This window comes from Amphiura filiformis, chromosome 13 (genome assembly GCF_039555335.1).
Source record: "Amphiura filiformis chromosome 13, Afil_fr2py, whole genome shotgun sequence".
NCBI lineage: Eukaryota > Metazoa > Echinodermata > Ophiuroidea > Amphilepidida > Amphiuridae > Amphiura > Amphiura filiformis.
In genome coordinates this window covers 20422318-20436606 of record NC_092640.1, presented here as the reverse complement: position 1 = coordinate 20436606, position 14289 = coordinate 20422318, and the positions used below count along the sequence as shown (strand labels likewise).

Sequence of the window (14289 nt, the reverse complement as noted above, 5' to 3'; positions counted from 1 at the left end):
CAGGTAATAGTCGGTTGGTTCAGTGATATTATTAACGCACTGAGTTTTACAACAAGCAGGTCCCGGGTTCAATTATTTTTGGTCTGAAAAGCAACAATATTGCAATATTTGCATAATCATGAAAGTCAATTTTATACGGTGCAATCTTAATAATATCATAATGCGCGGTCATATCAAAAGAGACCTAATTCGTTTTCTTGAGCATATACGCTGGCGAAGTTACATAATAATCGGATTAACTACCATAGCAATAGGTGAAAACAATTTTTGAATATACCGCGCTGCACTGATACGTTCACGCAGTACCTCTTCATTGAACCATATCATGCTGATTACTTGCACCTGTAAGATTAGTATCTTTGAAAAGACCAGTATTGTATTCAATCTATGATTGCAGACATACACAGGTGATGAGTGTAACCTGCTTGTAGTGCAGCGCGATATGTTCAAAATTGTTTTCACCTATTGCTATGGTAATTAATCCGATTAATTACGTAACTTCGCCAGCGTATAGCGTTTGAGCCCGAACTAAAGAAACCAAGAAAAGATTAAATTAGAAAGGTTTGTTTTTGTTAGCCATGATAAATTCCACTGCATATAAAAGCGTTGTCATCACCTTTTTTATTCGCTTTTTTCTAAAAAGCAAAATTGCAGGTGCATACTTTTTGGTACAGTCTGTATGTTACATAGCATTGATCATGTTGATTATTGTTGTTGATTTAATGCGCATATGAACTTCCTTTTCGTTGATGCACTCACAGAAGAAGGACGTGTATACGAATTGTTCTCAATATTTCAACACTATCAAAGTTTTTGCTTAATATTTTGAAACACTACGAACATAGGATCAGTTAGAACAATGACGAAGATTCAAGTATTTCTGCATATTTTAGTCATTATTGTCAGTGCTCTGGCTACATGTAAGTACATAACTATTCTTAGATTTACTAGGCCTACTCTTTTATTTCATAATATGAAATCGATTAGATGTTAACGAAAATACGATAAAAATACGTTAAATTTATTGAAAAACAAACTTTTATACCATATCTTTGCAGTCAAAAACTAATTTTCCCAGAGCATTCAGAATGTTATCCTCTTCGGTAATACTTAACAATATCTTGCTTCATCTAAATCTGGTAAAAACATTATTGGAGCTATCTGTCATCAAAAGCCATTGCTGCCCGAAAGTTGGTCACTTGACAAAAAAAATGCAATTTTCAAAATAATGCATAATGATCGACTTAATTTAAATATTTATACACTTTGCATACATATTAGGAACATAATTATGTTCAACAAAAGCATACCTTTGAGACTACGTACATGCCCTGCAAAAACATGAGTTGCCAGATATCTGACCAGGGATAATTTACTGTACTGGTGGTTAATTAAATATATATTTTGCCCTCAAATCAAGGAAAATAATTTACTGCGTGGGCACCTGTAATTAATGGCACCCCGATGTTTGGATTTACCCATAGACCTGTTTTTGCGAAGAGATGATGATTTACAGCATTGTCATGATTGGCGGATCAGGCATTTTAAATTTTGTATTCAGTGTAATGGAAGGAACTTTCAAATCTGGACCTCACTACATTAAATTGACCGGTGTTTTTTTTTTTCCTGTTCTATCGTATCAAATGAGGGATAAAAATGCGCAGAAATAAATTCTGCCTCCAACGCATTTGACAGATTTGTAATTACAACAGCCCCTTTTTGAATAATGGTCATTATTTAAGGGGGTTAGTTACATTTTGGGAGATGTTTATATGGGGTGGGGTGGGGTGGGTGCACATTAAACCCGCGTATATACTGGAATAATGGTTTTCAACAAGATTTGAGAAATTTTGAATTTGAGCCCTGTATAAACTTTGATGACATATTCCCGCCATCTAGAAAGAAATCACACCAAATTTGTTAAGTTTATCAAGGGTTACATCTGTGCCAATTCTGTGCTTTTCAGCCAAAATGCACTTTATGTTTGATATACTACATCATTCAGAAGCACTAAAATACTTAATGTTTTTCGTTATGCGCCTGTCACACTACACCGAATAGGTCTTCCGTACAAGAAACGGATGGTATTTTAGTAAATCCGTTGTTGTTCGTCAATGATCGTTTTATGTTCTTTTTATGTCCTGCTATCATCCGCCAAATGCGTTTCGTGTTAGGTGATGTTCGTTAAGTCCGTCGGCAAGTTTTGTGCATGCACAAAACTTGAAACGGAGTGTACCGAATACACATGTTCGGTATTTATCCGATGTGTGTTCGTATGGTGCTGCATATTGCCGGAGTTTGTTCGCTCTCCTTTCGTTCATGTTCGTTCTTTGTTCGTTGCACTCGGCCCGTGTTCGTTGCAAATACGTTCCTGTGAGGCCTTCACCACCGGATAGCATATTTTGCATTCGGTGATGTACGTTGACCCAGACCGTCTTAGTGTCACACTACACCGGATCGGTCTTCCGTATAAGAAACGGATGGTATTTTAGCAAATCCGTTAGTGTTCGTCAATGTTCGTTTTATGTTCTTCATATGTCCTGCTATTCTCCGCCAAATGCGTTTCGTGTTAGGTGATGTTTGTTTAGTCCGTCGACAATGCGTTTCAAGTTTTGTGCATGCACAAAACTTGAAACGGAGTGTGCTGAATACACATGTTCGGAAGTTGTCCGATGTGTGTTCGTACTGTTCTGTATATATACCCTGGGTTTGTTCGTTATTCTTTCGTTTATATACCGCAGGTGTTTGCAAGGTTTTGCAGGCGCTTGTGCCGGATGTAGGCCTATGGCGAACATGTGCATCGTTCACGGGGGGGGGGGGCTTTCTGAAGGGTGTGTGACGCAATATCATGTTCCCCCCCAGTACTTTAGTGACTGAAAAGTAGAAAAAAGGGGGAAAGGAGAGAAAAAAGAAAAGAAAGTGAGAAAAATTGAAGAGAGAAGAGAAGAGAAAAAGTTAAATTGCACGTAATTTAGTAGGCCTATGCATGTAAGCAGTATTGAGGGAGGGGCACTTCCTGAAGGGTAGAGGACGCAATAGAAAGAAAAAAAGAAGAGAAAGCATGGAAAAGGTTAAATTGTACGTTATTGAGTAGGCCAAGGATAGTAGTAAGCCTAAGTATTAGGCCTGTGATTATTAAAGGCAGTGCTTAAATGTGGTTCCTTGGCCCAAAAGCCTGTGAAAATTACTGCCGGCCCGTCGATATCTAGGACCCGTGACATTTTGTCACCAAAGTCAGTATTTAAGACGGACTTAGGTCTATTACTGACTTTAACATATCAATCCATGCATGCTTTACCTGAAATTACGAGTCTGAAGTCTTATATCTAAGTGTCAGTGGATCAGTGTAACATTTTAAATTTTGCAAATTCAGTTCGGGCCTTATTTGTTTTTTGTTTAAGGCAATAATAGTGTAAAAATGATGCACCAAAAACAATTTTGCAAAATTTCCATTTTTAAAACTAAATTTCTACACAATAGGCCTAGGCCTAATAATGTAAATAGGCCCTACAGTCCCCATGCAAATGGCTTCAATTGGACCTTCATTTTGAAAAATGGACAAGTCTTCCTTTTTGCTTCTGCTATGGACATCCACGTGTTATTTGTAAAACAATTGTTTATATTATACAATAATGGTGAAAACTTTTCAATGGCTTCAATTAGGCTTTCGTTTCACCAATTTGCGGCTGTTTCAAACTAAAATAGTACCCAATCATAGTGCTAAAATTGATTCAAAATATGACATATGGCTTCAATTGGGCCTTCATTGTCCAAAGGTTTCTCACCTCTATTGCCCCCGGACGCTGGTTGCCTTGATATATCAGATTTGTAGCCCTTTTGTACTTATTAGCCAATATTTGACCATTTTCGTCAAAGTTTTCCCCTTAAAAGTTGCCTTTCCCCTCTTTGTTCACCCTCTGAAAAAGTGCTTGCTACGTCACTGCCTCTAAGGGTTAAAAACCCTCTCAAACACCCTCTCCTCCCCCCACTTTTCTGATAGGGTGGACGTCCCTGTTGGTGCCACATGCGGCGGATTCGCCGGTCATTTGTCGGACGTTGAACGATTGAATATAAAACGCATGCAGGATTATTAGCGGCCACAACGCATAGAGAAACGAACGGGAATCGGACCCCCAAATCCGGTCATTTGTCGGACGTTGAACGATCGGATATAAGACACCTGCAGGATTATTAGCGGCCACAACTCATAGAGAGACGAACGGGAATCGGACCCAAAATCCCACCGAATCTTCTGCCGGACTGGTGATTTTTCCACCGAATAAAATATTTTTGTATTCGGTGATGTACGTTGATCCAGTCCGTCGTAGTGTGACAGACCTATTACGTTTGAGAAAACAATGGAATAAAGCATCGTGTAACCGTAAAGTTGGAATAATAGAAAATGCGGCGTGTGTGCCAAAGATATAAGTTTACTTTAATTTTCAAAAAACAAAACACATTGAAACTATTAATTGAAAATGTCATGGTTTGTCGTTTGCCCCATCGATCTATTTTTCTTATTATTTTCTTATTATTAATGTTCATTTTTAAAGAACAAAACATAAGGAATTATTGTACTCATTTTAAAAGAACAAACCACAAGAAATATTGTTCTCATTTGTAAAGAACAAAACACAGGGAAATATTTTTTTCATTTGTAAAGAACAAAACATAAGGAAATATTGTTCTCATTTGTAAAGAACAAAAAAGGAGGAAATGTTGTTTCATTAAATCAATTTGTTCGGTTTTATGATTTACCAATCCAGGTTACTTCTTTGCGTGAAGGAAACGGGTAACCTTCCTAATCGAAGTAGCGTATGATGATAAGTCACATTACTTGATTGCAGACTTGTAGTACCCGTACCCGTACTCGAGTCCCACTTTCTGTACCCGTACCCGTACCCGTACTCATGCCTTATTTTGGCTTCGGACCCGTACCCGTACTCATGGACTGGGACCCGTACCCGTATACCCGTATTCATGACATGGGACACGTACCCGTACTCATGGTCCAGTACCCGTACCCATGGGTACGGTTAGTACCACACATCAGTGCATGACTACATGTATGCAGGAAAGTGGGAGAGTAGGTCTATTCTCACTTCCCAGATGCATGTTAACTCCACTCATGAATCCCACTGTGAGTCCTCTGATCATAATCATAACAAATAGGTTACATGTACTCATCCGCTGTTCTTACTATAAGTAGGGAAATGTTGTGTGTGTGTGTGTGGGGGGGGGGGGGGGTTTGTCTGTCCATTTTGATCCAAACATAAAAACGAGATGAAAGCTTAGATTAATGGGCCCTGATAAATTATATAAACAGCATCATAATAGTTTATTTCCTTTTGTTTCATCTCGTGACTTTGTTTATTTTCTACCAAATTTGATTATCTACCATTTGTATTTGGTATTTAGCTGTAATTAAATTTTCATTCAATAAATTGGGTATGATGTAGAGTATTAATAATTGTAACTTGTATCCCATTATTATTTTTTATTGGGGCCGTGTATTGTTATGTAGAGAAATTAAAGTCAACCATATCAATAAAATGTCTGCAAATTATTGTCAAGAACAAAACCGTTGGGAGGTACGCAAGTTAATCTACTTACCATTGTGACAGAAAACACGAAAATCGCGAGATTGTTGTGCAATTCGAAGGGCATAGGGACTATATTCGATAATCTCCACATCGCAGCGCGGTACGATACTGCGCAGCATCTCGCGATGAAATTAAAATGTACTGCAAACCGCGATGTGGAGCTTTTAAAATATCGCAGCATCCCGCGATGAAATTAAAATGTACTGCAAACCGCGATGTGGAGTCTGCATCTCCTTTTATGATCATTCTGTCGACCTTAATTTTCCAGCAGCCAATCACAAGAGTGCACGGTCGCAATATCGCAGCGCGTCCTCATCAGCGCGCGATGAGAATTTTCATCGTCGAGCTCGTAAAAACCTGGCTCATATGTAATCGCGGTACTTCCGATTCAGACTCCCATTCGTGGCCGCGATGAAATCTGAGCCAGATTTTTACGAGCTTGGTGGTGAAAATTCTCATCGCGCGGTGGAAATTTCGTCGGCGATGAGAGTTGAGCTATGTTCAACTTTTTCGCATCTCGCTGCGATATTGCGACCGTACACGCTTGTGATTGGCTGCTGGAAAATCAAGGTCGACAGAATGACCATAAAAGGAGATGCAGACTGTTTAACACAAACATCAAACGCGCAATTGTTCCGGTGAAGTCATTTAGAACAAGTCAGCGTCAAGTGTCTTCCCGCTGAATTTTGCCCATTATAATGTAAATGCCAAGTAGATAACTTCTCCCCTTGAAAACTGACTTTTGAAATCGGAGCATTCTATAACTTTGATCCAATGTGATTGACCTTTGACATTTGACACATTTTTTAAGTTATGGGTGGTAACTGGACTAAAATGCTGAACCCTATATCTTTATATCCGTTGACTAAGTCAAGTTGCTTTCGCAGAGAAAATATTTCCCAACGTTTTGTTTGTTTTTGTGTGTAATATGGAACGGATGTTTTTACCTGCGCTTTTGTTCACAGTGTTTGAAAACTTGGGAAATGGAGGTAGAATTGAAAATTTGAATTTTGAAATTGAACAATCTTGTGGGTAACAATCTCAGATCACACAAAATGCTGTGAAATAACTAAATACGAGGCCTACATATTTAATTATTCGATTTATCTTGTTTATTTTACCAGGTATATGTGAGGACACAAATGGAGCAAGTGAATTTGTCTTCAGTATACCCTTTCTGTCAAACATCGTCTCCCCACCGCACGTGCTAATAACTACGTCGTCATTAGTACCAATATTCACTACCTTGACCATCCCAGGTGGTGGGTATAATGTTACTAATACCATCAGTCGGGACAATCCTCTGGATATCAGATTGTCAATGAATGAAGTGCGTCTTACAAATTCTGGAGTTCAAGAAAGAACTATATTTGTTCGATCATCCGGTGAAAGTTTAGTGTTTGTTGTAGACAATGAAAACAAAGATGGTGACACATATTTAGTATACTCGACTTCACAATTAGGCACACAGTACTATGTAGCATCATACAAACCTTACGACACACGCTTTCCGTCATTCTTATGTATCTCATCAATCTACCCAAACACGTCAATTAACATCACAACTCCTGCAGGGAAAACTGTCCAAATCATTCTAAAACGACACGAGAGCTACCGATTTGATAGTGATGAAGGTGAAGATCTGTCAGGAACTTTTGTGCAGAGTAACAAGCCAATAGCTGTAATCTCTGGTGTAATTACATATGTACCTGACGAAAAAGTGTGTTGTTTGGATGGCTTAATAGAACAACTACCACCTGTACATAGTTGGGGGTACAAATTCACTTTCACTCCCTTTCTAAGTTTAAATTCTGGTTACGTATACAGAGTGTTTACTACGATTTATTCAGCTACATTGTACATGTCTGACGGCAACATTACACATATTGCAGCTGAGTCCTTTCATGAAGAAGATGTTACAGAGAATACTGTTGTGTCATTTACATCTGATCAGCCCGTCATGGCGGTACAGTACATGAAGGGTTCCAATGCCAATACGCCTGATCGTGGTGATCCATCTATGCTTAGCGTCACACCAAACACAGCGTTCACTGCTGAAGTAACATTCCCTGTTATTGAGTACACTGGTGGACTGTACACATATTACATCAATGTAATACTAGAATGTGACTATGTTATGGATGATGGAGTTCTATTGGATGGAACACATTTCATGAGCTCGGATTCACTCAGCTCATCTGATAACTCGATGTGCTGTTTACGTAGTAATGTGTCTATTGGACATCACACCGTATCTCATACCCATCCCATGGCAAGATTCGCTGTGATTGTTTATGCTATCGGTGCTGATTCTTCCTACGCCTATGCAGCCAATGCTTACGGTGCAGGAGGTAAGACACCAGAAACAAATTAGTTCGATCTTTCGAACGACCATCGATGCTGGGTTGATCCTTATTTTTAATGAAATCAATCAATTTAATATTGTTAGACTAATAATTGTGATAATATATTACTTTTTGCCTTTAGCGACATTGATCAATAAAAATTTAGCATTGATGGCCCATTCTCAGATAAAGCGTCCAAGTTTGGGCTCAGGAATTGCAAAATGCCAACCACGAAGAATTCGTGAAAATCATTCAGAATCGTAAACTTTAATAGTTTCAGAACACAAAACAATGCATGGGTGATTTTTCAACAATACTTCATTTTTGAGCAATATTACTTGTACGCATTGGGGGTAACGTATCAGTGGTAACGTATCTGTGAAGCCCTTTCCCACTTTTGTCTTAATCGTGCAAGTGTAAAAACTTACCGACTTAATACCCATACTTGATCAGTCATCACCCAATGTACTAAAGTCTGGTATGGTATTTGGCTTCATTTATCACAGCGTTTTTTCCGAGGGGAGTAGAATTTAGGTAACGTATCTGTGAACGCATGAACGTAACGTCAGGAATTTTTGCCATTAATAGACCTGATTTTTTTACTTTGAAACCATTGTGTTATGTACCACATATATAATATAACTATAGAGCCTGCTTGATCCATAACATATGGGAACATTCATATAGCCAGTTATTTTGACAGATTGTTATTCATTAGAAATATGGTAACGTATCTGTGAACAATTTTATGCGACATAGTCTCAAAGACCTGTTGGAAAAATTTAATAACTTGCGTTGTGATGTTTTATACTTTATAATTAGGGCATGATACCACTAATGAAAAGTACCTATATTCCATTATTATGCGCGCATGTTTAACGAACAGGGACACATTATACGGAACGTACCTTGGCTGGCGACATGGAGGAAAAGAATGGACATGCATAATCAGCTTTATTGTTTTATACTTTCTAGACATGTTACAACCTCTAGCCTCACACATTTTAGAAAGCAACTCCTAAGTATTAGTTATATTAATAAAAGTCATTTCTTTCTGACGAAACAAGTCTGAATACGACTTGACACTATGGGCGACACAGATTTAGCTTTTTGGACACTTTATCGGAGAATGTGCCTGATTCTGATTAATTAGTTCATTAATAACGAGCATCGAAGCAGCATCGGCGGTCCATCCAAAGATTGAACAAATTTGTTTCTGGTGATAAAGCACCTCAGGATATCTCAGAAACCTACACACTTTAAGAGAACATGAGTATCTTAGCAAAATTAATAAAGATTTTAGGTTTCTCCAGCAGTAAAGAGGGTGAGACATGGGACCCAACTTCCCAAACCCTTTCAATCAGGGTCTAAAACAACAAGAAATAAGTTTCCCGGTATTGGTAATCGTTGTTTTCGATGCACGGGCAAATAACTAATTGTTTAGTTATAGGTTGGGCTACGCGTTAGTGAATTTAAATAGTTTTGTCATGAACAGAAGCCAAAGCTAGGCATGATTATATTCTTAAATGAGTCATCATTTTTTAACATCACCAACTCAGCAAAAAGAAAAAAAAACAAAAAACATACTAGTAGTTATTGAGTGGTCCATTGTAAACCATCCCAAAATTAGTGGAAAAAAGCAACGGAGCAACCAATGCACATTTACCGTTTCCACTACTTGGAAATTTTGGTTAAAATAAACACTTTCTCAAAGTTAAGTAACGCCTATACACTCAGAACGCTTGACACTTGACGGCCATTGTCATACACGGTTCACTCAGTCATTTAATTAGGCACTGGAACTGATTAAATTCAGTGTTGAAATGAGCAACATTGTGAGGTACGCCTTTTACGTGAAAATATATTTTCTCGACTAAATGAAAAGTAAATATTTTCAATTGTTCAGTAAAAATTTCAGTTAAACTTAGGCGTGAAATTTAGTCTTCCAGTGTAAGATTTTCGATTTTGACAGGCCTTAACTTCAGCTGTGAGCTTTTTTTGTGTCAACTTTTTAGCTTTTAAGAGTATAGTTCGCTAATGTAATATTTTTCCAACCTTTCTAAAGCACATCATACCGGGCTATACAGGTAACACAACTTCTAAGTTTCCCCCTAATATTTTTTTGAATAACTCAAAAAGTTTTCAATATATTTTCAAAATTTAACAAATATTATGTGGCATGGCTCGTCCTACATGCGTGGTGTAAAAATGGTTGAGATTCATTCATGTACCCACAAGTTACCGGAAGTTGAATGAAATTTAACCACGTTTCAAAACTTGCAGTAAACTGTATTACGCAGGGAAATGTCATTCATCTGTTCACAGAGAGGTTAACGTCTTATCGTGCGATAAAATTAGAACCAGTTCTTTTAAAATTATTACTCAGTACGACGGCAACTTCGTGACCTCTTTTGTTCGATAGAAATTTTTTACGGGTTGGTGAACACGGGTTACGTAACTAAATGTTGAAAATTTGACCGGCAAACATGTTTTAGCGAAATAGCTCCAGAAATGGGAGACACGGGTCGTTTTTTGCTTAAATTGCGTACCATGATCACGGATAAGATACCAAACATTTGTGCAAAGAACAAAAAACGAGTAAATGTTGAATAATATTGAAAATAAAGAAGCTTGAACATGTCCAAAGTGGCCGGGAAATTAGAAAAATTGCATGTCACGATCACCAAAATGCTTATATCTACAACAGTGAGTAAACGCCGGTCGTATGCTTTTCTCTAATGATAGATATTAAGTATAGGATAATGGCCAAGGATTAGAACGTGAGTGGGTAAGAATGGCTGAGCCGCGGAGCGGCGAAGCCATTCTTACCCACTCACGTTCTAATCCGCGGCCATTAACCGACTTAATACACACCTATGACGTCGCGCTATTGTTTTACCGCTCCATTATTTTTCACGAATGGAGTGTTATTGAAATAGGTTGCTCTTTACAAATTGATCAATTACTCATTGATGCCGGACAATACACTAATATAATGATCGTACTAAATTTTAGGTGCGAGTGCAAAAATAGTCCGACTCAGCTTTATGTAAAATTTCTATAGAAATACCCATCATATCACGATCCAGGTGTTTAGTTCAAATCATCCGTAACCACCTTCTTGAATTATAAAGATTTAAAATGTTTGTTACACAAATTGAATAAACGTAGATTCGTAAAATCATTAAAGTGATTAGACCATCAATAGTTCTTTATGCCCACTTCTAATGTATTAACTGTTGAAGTAGTTGCGTCATGTTGCGTTTAGGTCTCTATTTTGCATAATAAAGAAAATTGGCAAAAGGTCATATAGCATGTATAGGCTCATATGAAATGGTCATTACAGTTGTCAACCTCAAGAAAACTACACCTATCGCTATACCTGAGCAATGATACTCTTCTCTGTGAATCGAGTTTACGATTTTGGAACAACCATGCAATTATGGACACTATTGTTTATCTTGGATAATTTTGTGATGGAATCATTCCGAGGATATATATCGTTGATTCGCAGCAGAAGGACCAAAATCAGGTACGAAAAGGTACGAAAATTTTAAATGTACTACAACACATTTTACCTAGGCCTATTATTGTCCTTGAACTTTGTCGGCAAAAAACAAAACAAACTTCGCCGCCTTCGACGCGAAATAAAAGCCACCTCAACTTCCAGTCCCCTTCCGAAATCAAATGGAGCGTCCCTAACATTGTAATATTTAATTACCGTAAAATGGGGGTAACTTCGGTAAGCGGGGTAACTTTGGTCGTTCAAATATATTTTTTTTGGTCATATTTCCGTACAGCAATATTGTTTTTAGTCATATTTGGTCTCAATTTGTTAAGAAATATATTTGGAAGAAGTCGCTCATGTCCAATTTCTTTGAAAGTTACGAAAATATTGGCATTTTGACCAAAAATGAGCATTTTTTTACATTTTTTTCAGACAAAATAAAAAGCGATATTTGTGAGCAAGGATGCGTGCTTGCTTAATTTTGCATGGGGATAAATGTCACAAAAAACAAAACCTTGCCCATATACAGCGAAGATCAATTTTTTTCATTTTCTTTTCTTCATGGAATGTAGCCTAATACTCTGACCAAAGTTGCCCCAAATGCGGGGTAACTTTGGTCAGGCTATTTTCAACCCCTAGGGCACCCTTTCAAAATTATTCCAAAATCTTTTTAAACTTCAAGGTGTAGAAGGAACCCTAACGTCATAAAAAAGAGATAATTAGAAATATATTTGGTTTTGTTTGGAAGCAGTGGTTTAAAAACTCTGAAAAGTGCCCAAAGTTACCCGTTTTACGGTATCGGATAGGCCTACTGATCGATGTAAGTAAATATTCAAGCATGCCAAAATACCATCAGATGAAACATCAAATATACTAATGACAAATAAAAATTATACAGAAAATAGACCTACTGTGGCTTTTATCATTATTAAACATGCCCGAAGAGAACGATTTGAAAATAAACAGATTCATAGGCCTAAATACATTGATACAGAATGTGTATTATGTATATGTAGCAATGTTGCCCAAAATATGACAAATTATATGTAGGGCCTAAGCCACTGAAAACGTATAAAAATATAAAGAAGGAAAAAAATGTTATAAAAAACAGTAAGCGTAGAAAGAAAGGTCCAAATAAATAAAAGTAAAGGCCTACGAAGTAAAGCCTAAGTGAGGGTAAAACACATCTTGCATAATAAGTACAACGTACTTAGCCAACAATTTAACCTGCCCGTTTTGATCTTGACTTGCTTTTCACAGATTGCATTGTAAGGGCTCGGATAGCGACGTTTTACGTATTTTGTTTGTGGCACCTAAGAGCAAATCAGACACATCCTTCTGATATCAAATAATTTAGATTTTTATTAAATTCGCGATACAATACACATTTTAAGGCAAATTATTAAAAATTGATATTTTTGAAATTTAACAGTCCTCAAAGTAAATTGTATAAATCTAACGATATGCAGTAAATAGTAGGAAGTTGGGTTGAACAGCCGTCAATCATATGAAAATTGTGACCTTCATTATTAAAGATATAGATTTTTTCCTCAAAACACTAAAAATGTAGGTCTTTTTGAAACAAATGTTTAAGTTCTATATGAAAGGTCAAATTTTCAATTGAGTCGGCTTTTCATCCCAGCTACATAGGCCTATAGTTTAATTACATATCATTAGATTTATAAAGTTTACTTCGAGGACTGTTACATTTGGAAAAATATAAAAATATGAAATTTTAATAATTTGTATTATATCGCGAATTTCACAAAATCAAAATTATTATTATTATTAGGTATAGGGACAATCCTCGTATTCAGCATGCAATTCGATATGTCTGATGTGCTCTCAGGTCCCATGACAATACTGTGCAAATGTTGCTATCCGCTTCCTCAATTTATTGTATTAATGAAAATCATTTTCTTCTTGTTTTTCGTATCATTGTTTTGCATGAATGAAGTGATGATAACAATACCGCACTTTTCGCAAATACTTGCTTTTCAAAAGTGCAATTGATATTAACACTACATTCGTAAATGCCAGTACTTTTTCCCTGAAAAGTATTTGCTTTTCAGAGAAAAGAGAAAGGCATTTACGAATGGCGTGTTATTGTGATCATCGCTCCATTCGTGGAAAATAATGGAGCGGTAAAACAATAGCGCGACGTCATAGGTGTGTATTAACTAACGTTAGCTTGTATTAAATTTTCAGCGAAAATGATTGGTGGAATAATCGAGTCGTAGGTTGGAAAGTTACTCTCAAAACAGCCCCGTGTCGCAATCTTGCGTGACCCGTTAGTGACAAGTGTCACTAGCAAAATAGCAGCCGGCCTTGTCATTATATCGAATAATAATCGTCAGAATCGTCCAGTTGACTCCAGTGATATTTATTTATTCAAGCAAAATACTGCATTGACTTACAAAATATTGAAGTCAATATAAAAAGTAGTATCACCTCATTTGACTGAACTGAAAGCAGTTTTAAAAATATTATTGTTGATCGAGTCCCTGAATGAGAAATAAGATTGTAAAAGATACGAGTATGGTATAGCAGGTTGTGATGGTCTAGTGGTTGACGCCGTGGTTTGAAGTGCGAGAGGTTGAAGGTTCGAATCCTACAGCATTTCGATTTTTTTTCTCTCTTGTTCTGTTAGGCCTATGGTGTATGTGTGTAGGTCCGTCAGTATTTATATGATCATTTGAAAATATTTCTATGCAACACGTTTGCAATGTTTTTCTTTATGTGTAGGCCTACATATTAAAAAATGAGATAGCGTCAGCCATAATTTACGAATTTCAAACCTGATTAATATTTTGGCATAATATTATTTGTAATT

At 37.0% G+C, this 14289-nt stretch overlaps 1 protein-coding gene across 3 annotated transcripts in view; it reads left to right on the top strand.

Annotated features, from left to right (window-relative positions):
* The first annotated feature begins 757 nt into the window (after window positions 1–757).
* The window catches only part of LOC140168092 (uncharacterized), a 31607-nt gene continuing 18075 nt past the window's right edge, over window positions 758–14289 (top strand). For all 3 annotated transcript variants that reach the window (XM_072191399.1, XM_072191400.1, XM_072191397.1), the window contains exons 1-2: window positions 758–920; window positions 6728–7954. In XM_072191399.1, coding sequence (XP_072047500.1) covers window positions 860–920; window positions 6728–7954 — 1288 coding nt within the window. In that variant the 5' untranslated portion in view covers window positions 758–859. The remainder of the gene's footprint in view (window positions 921–6727; window positions 7955–14289) is intronic.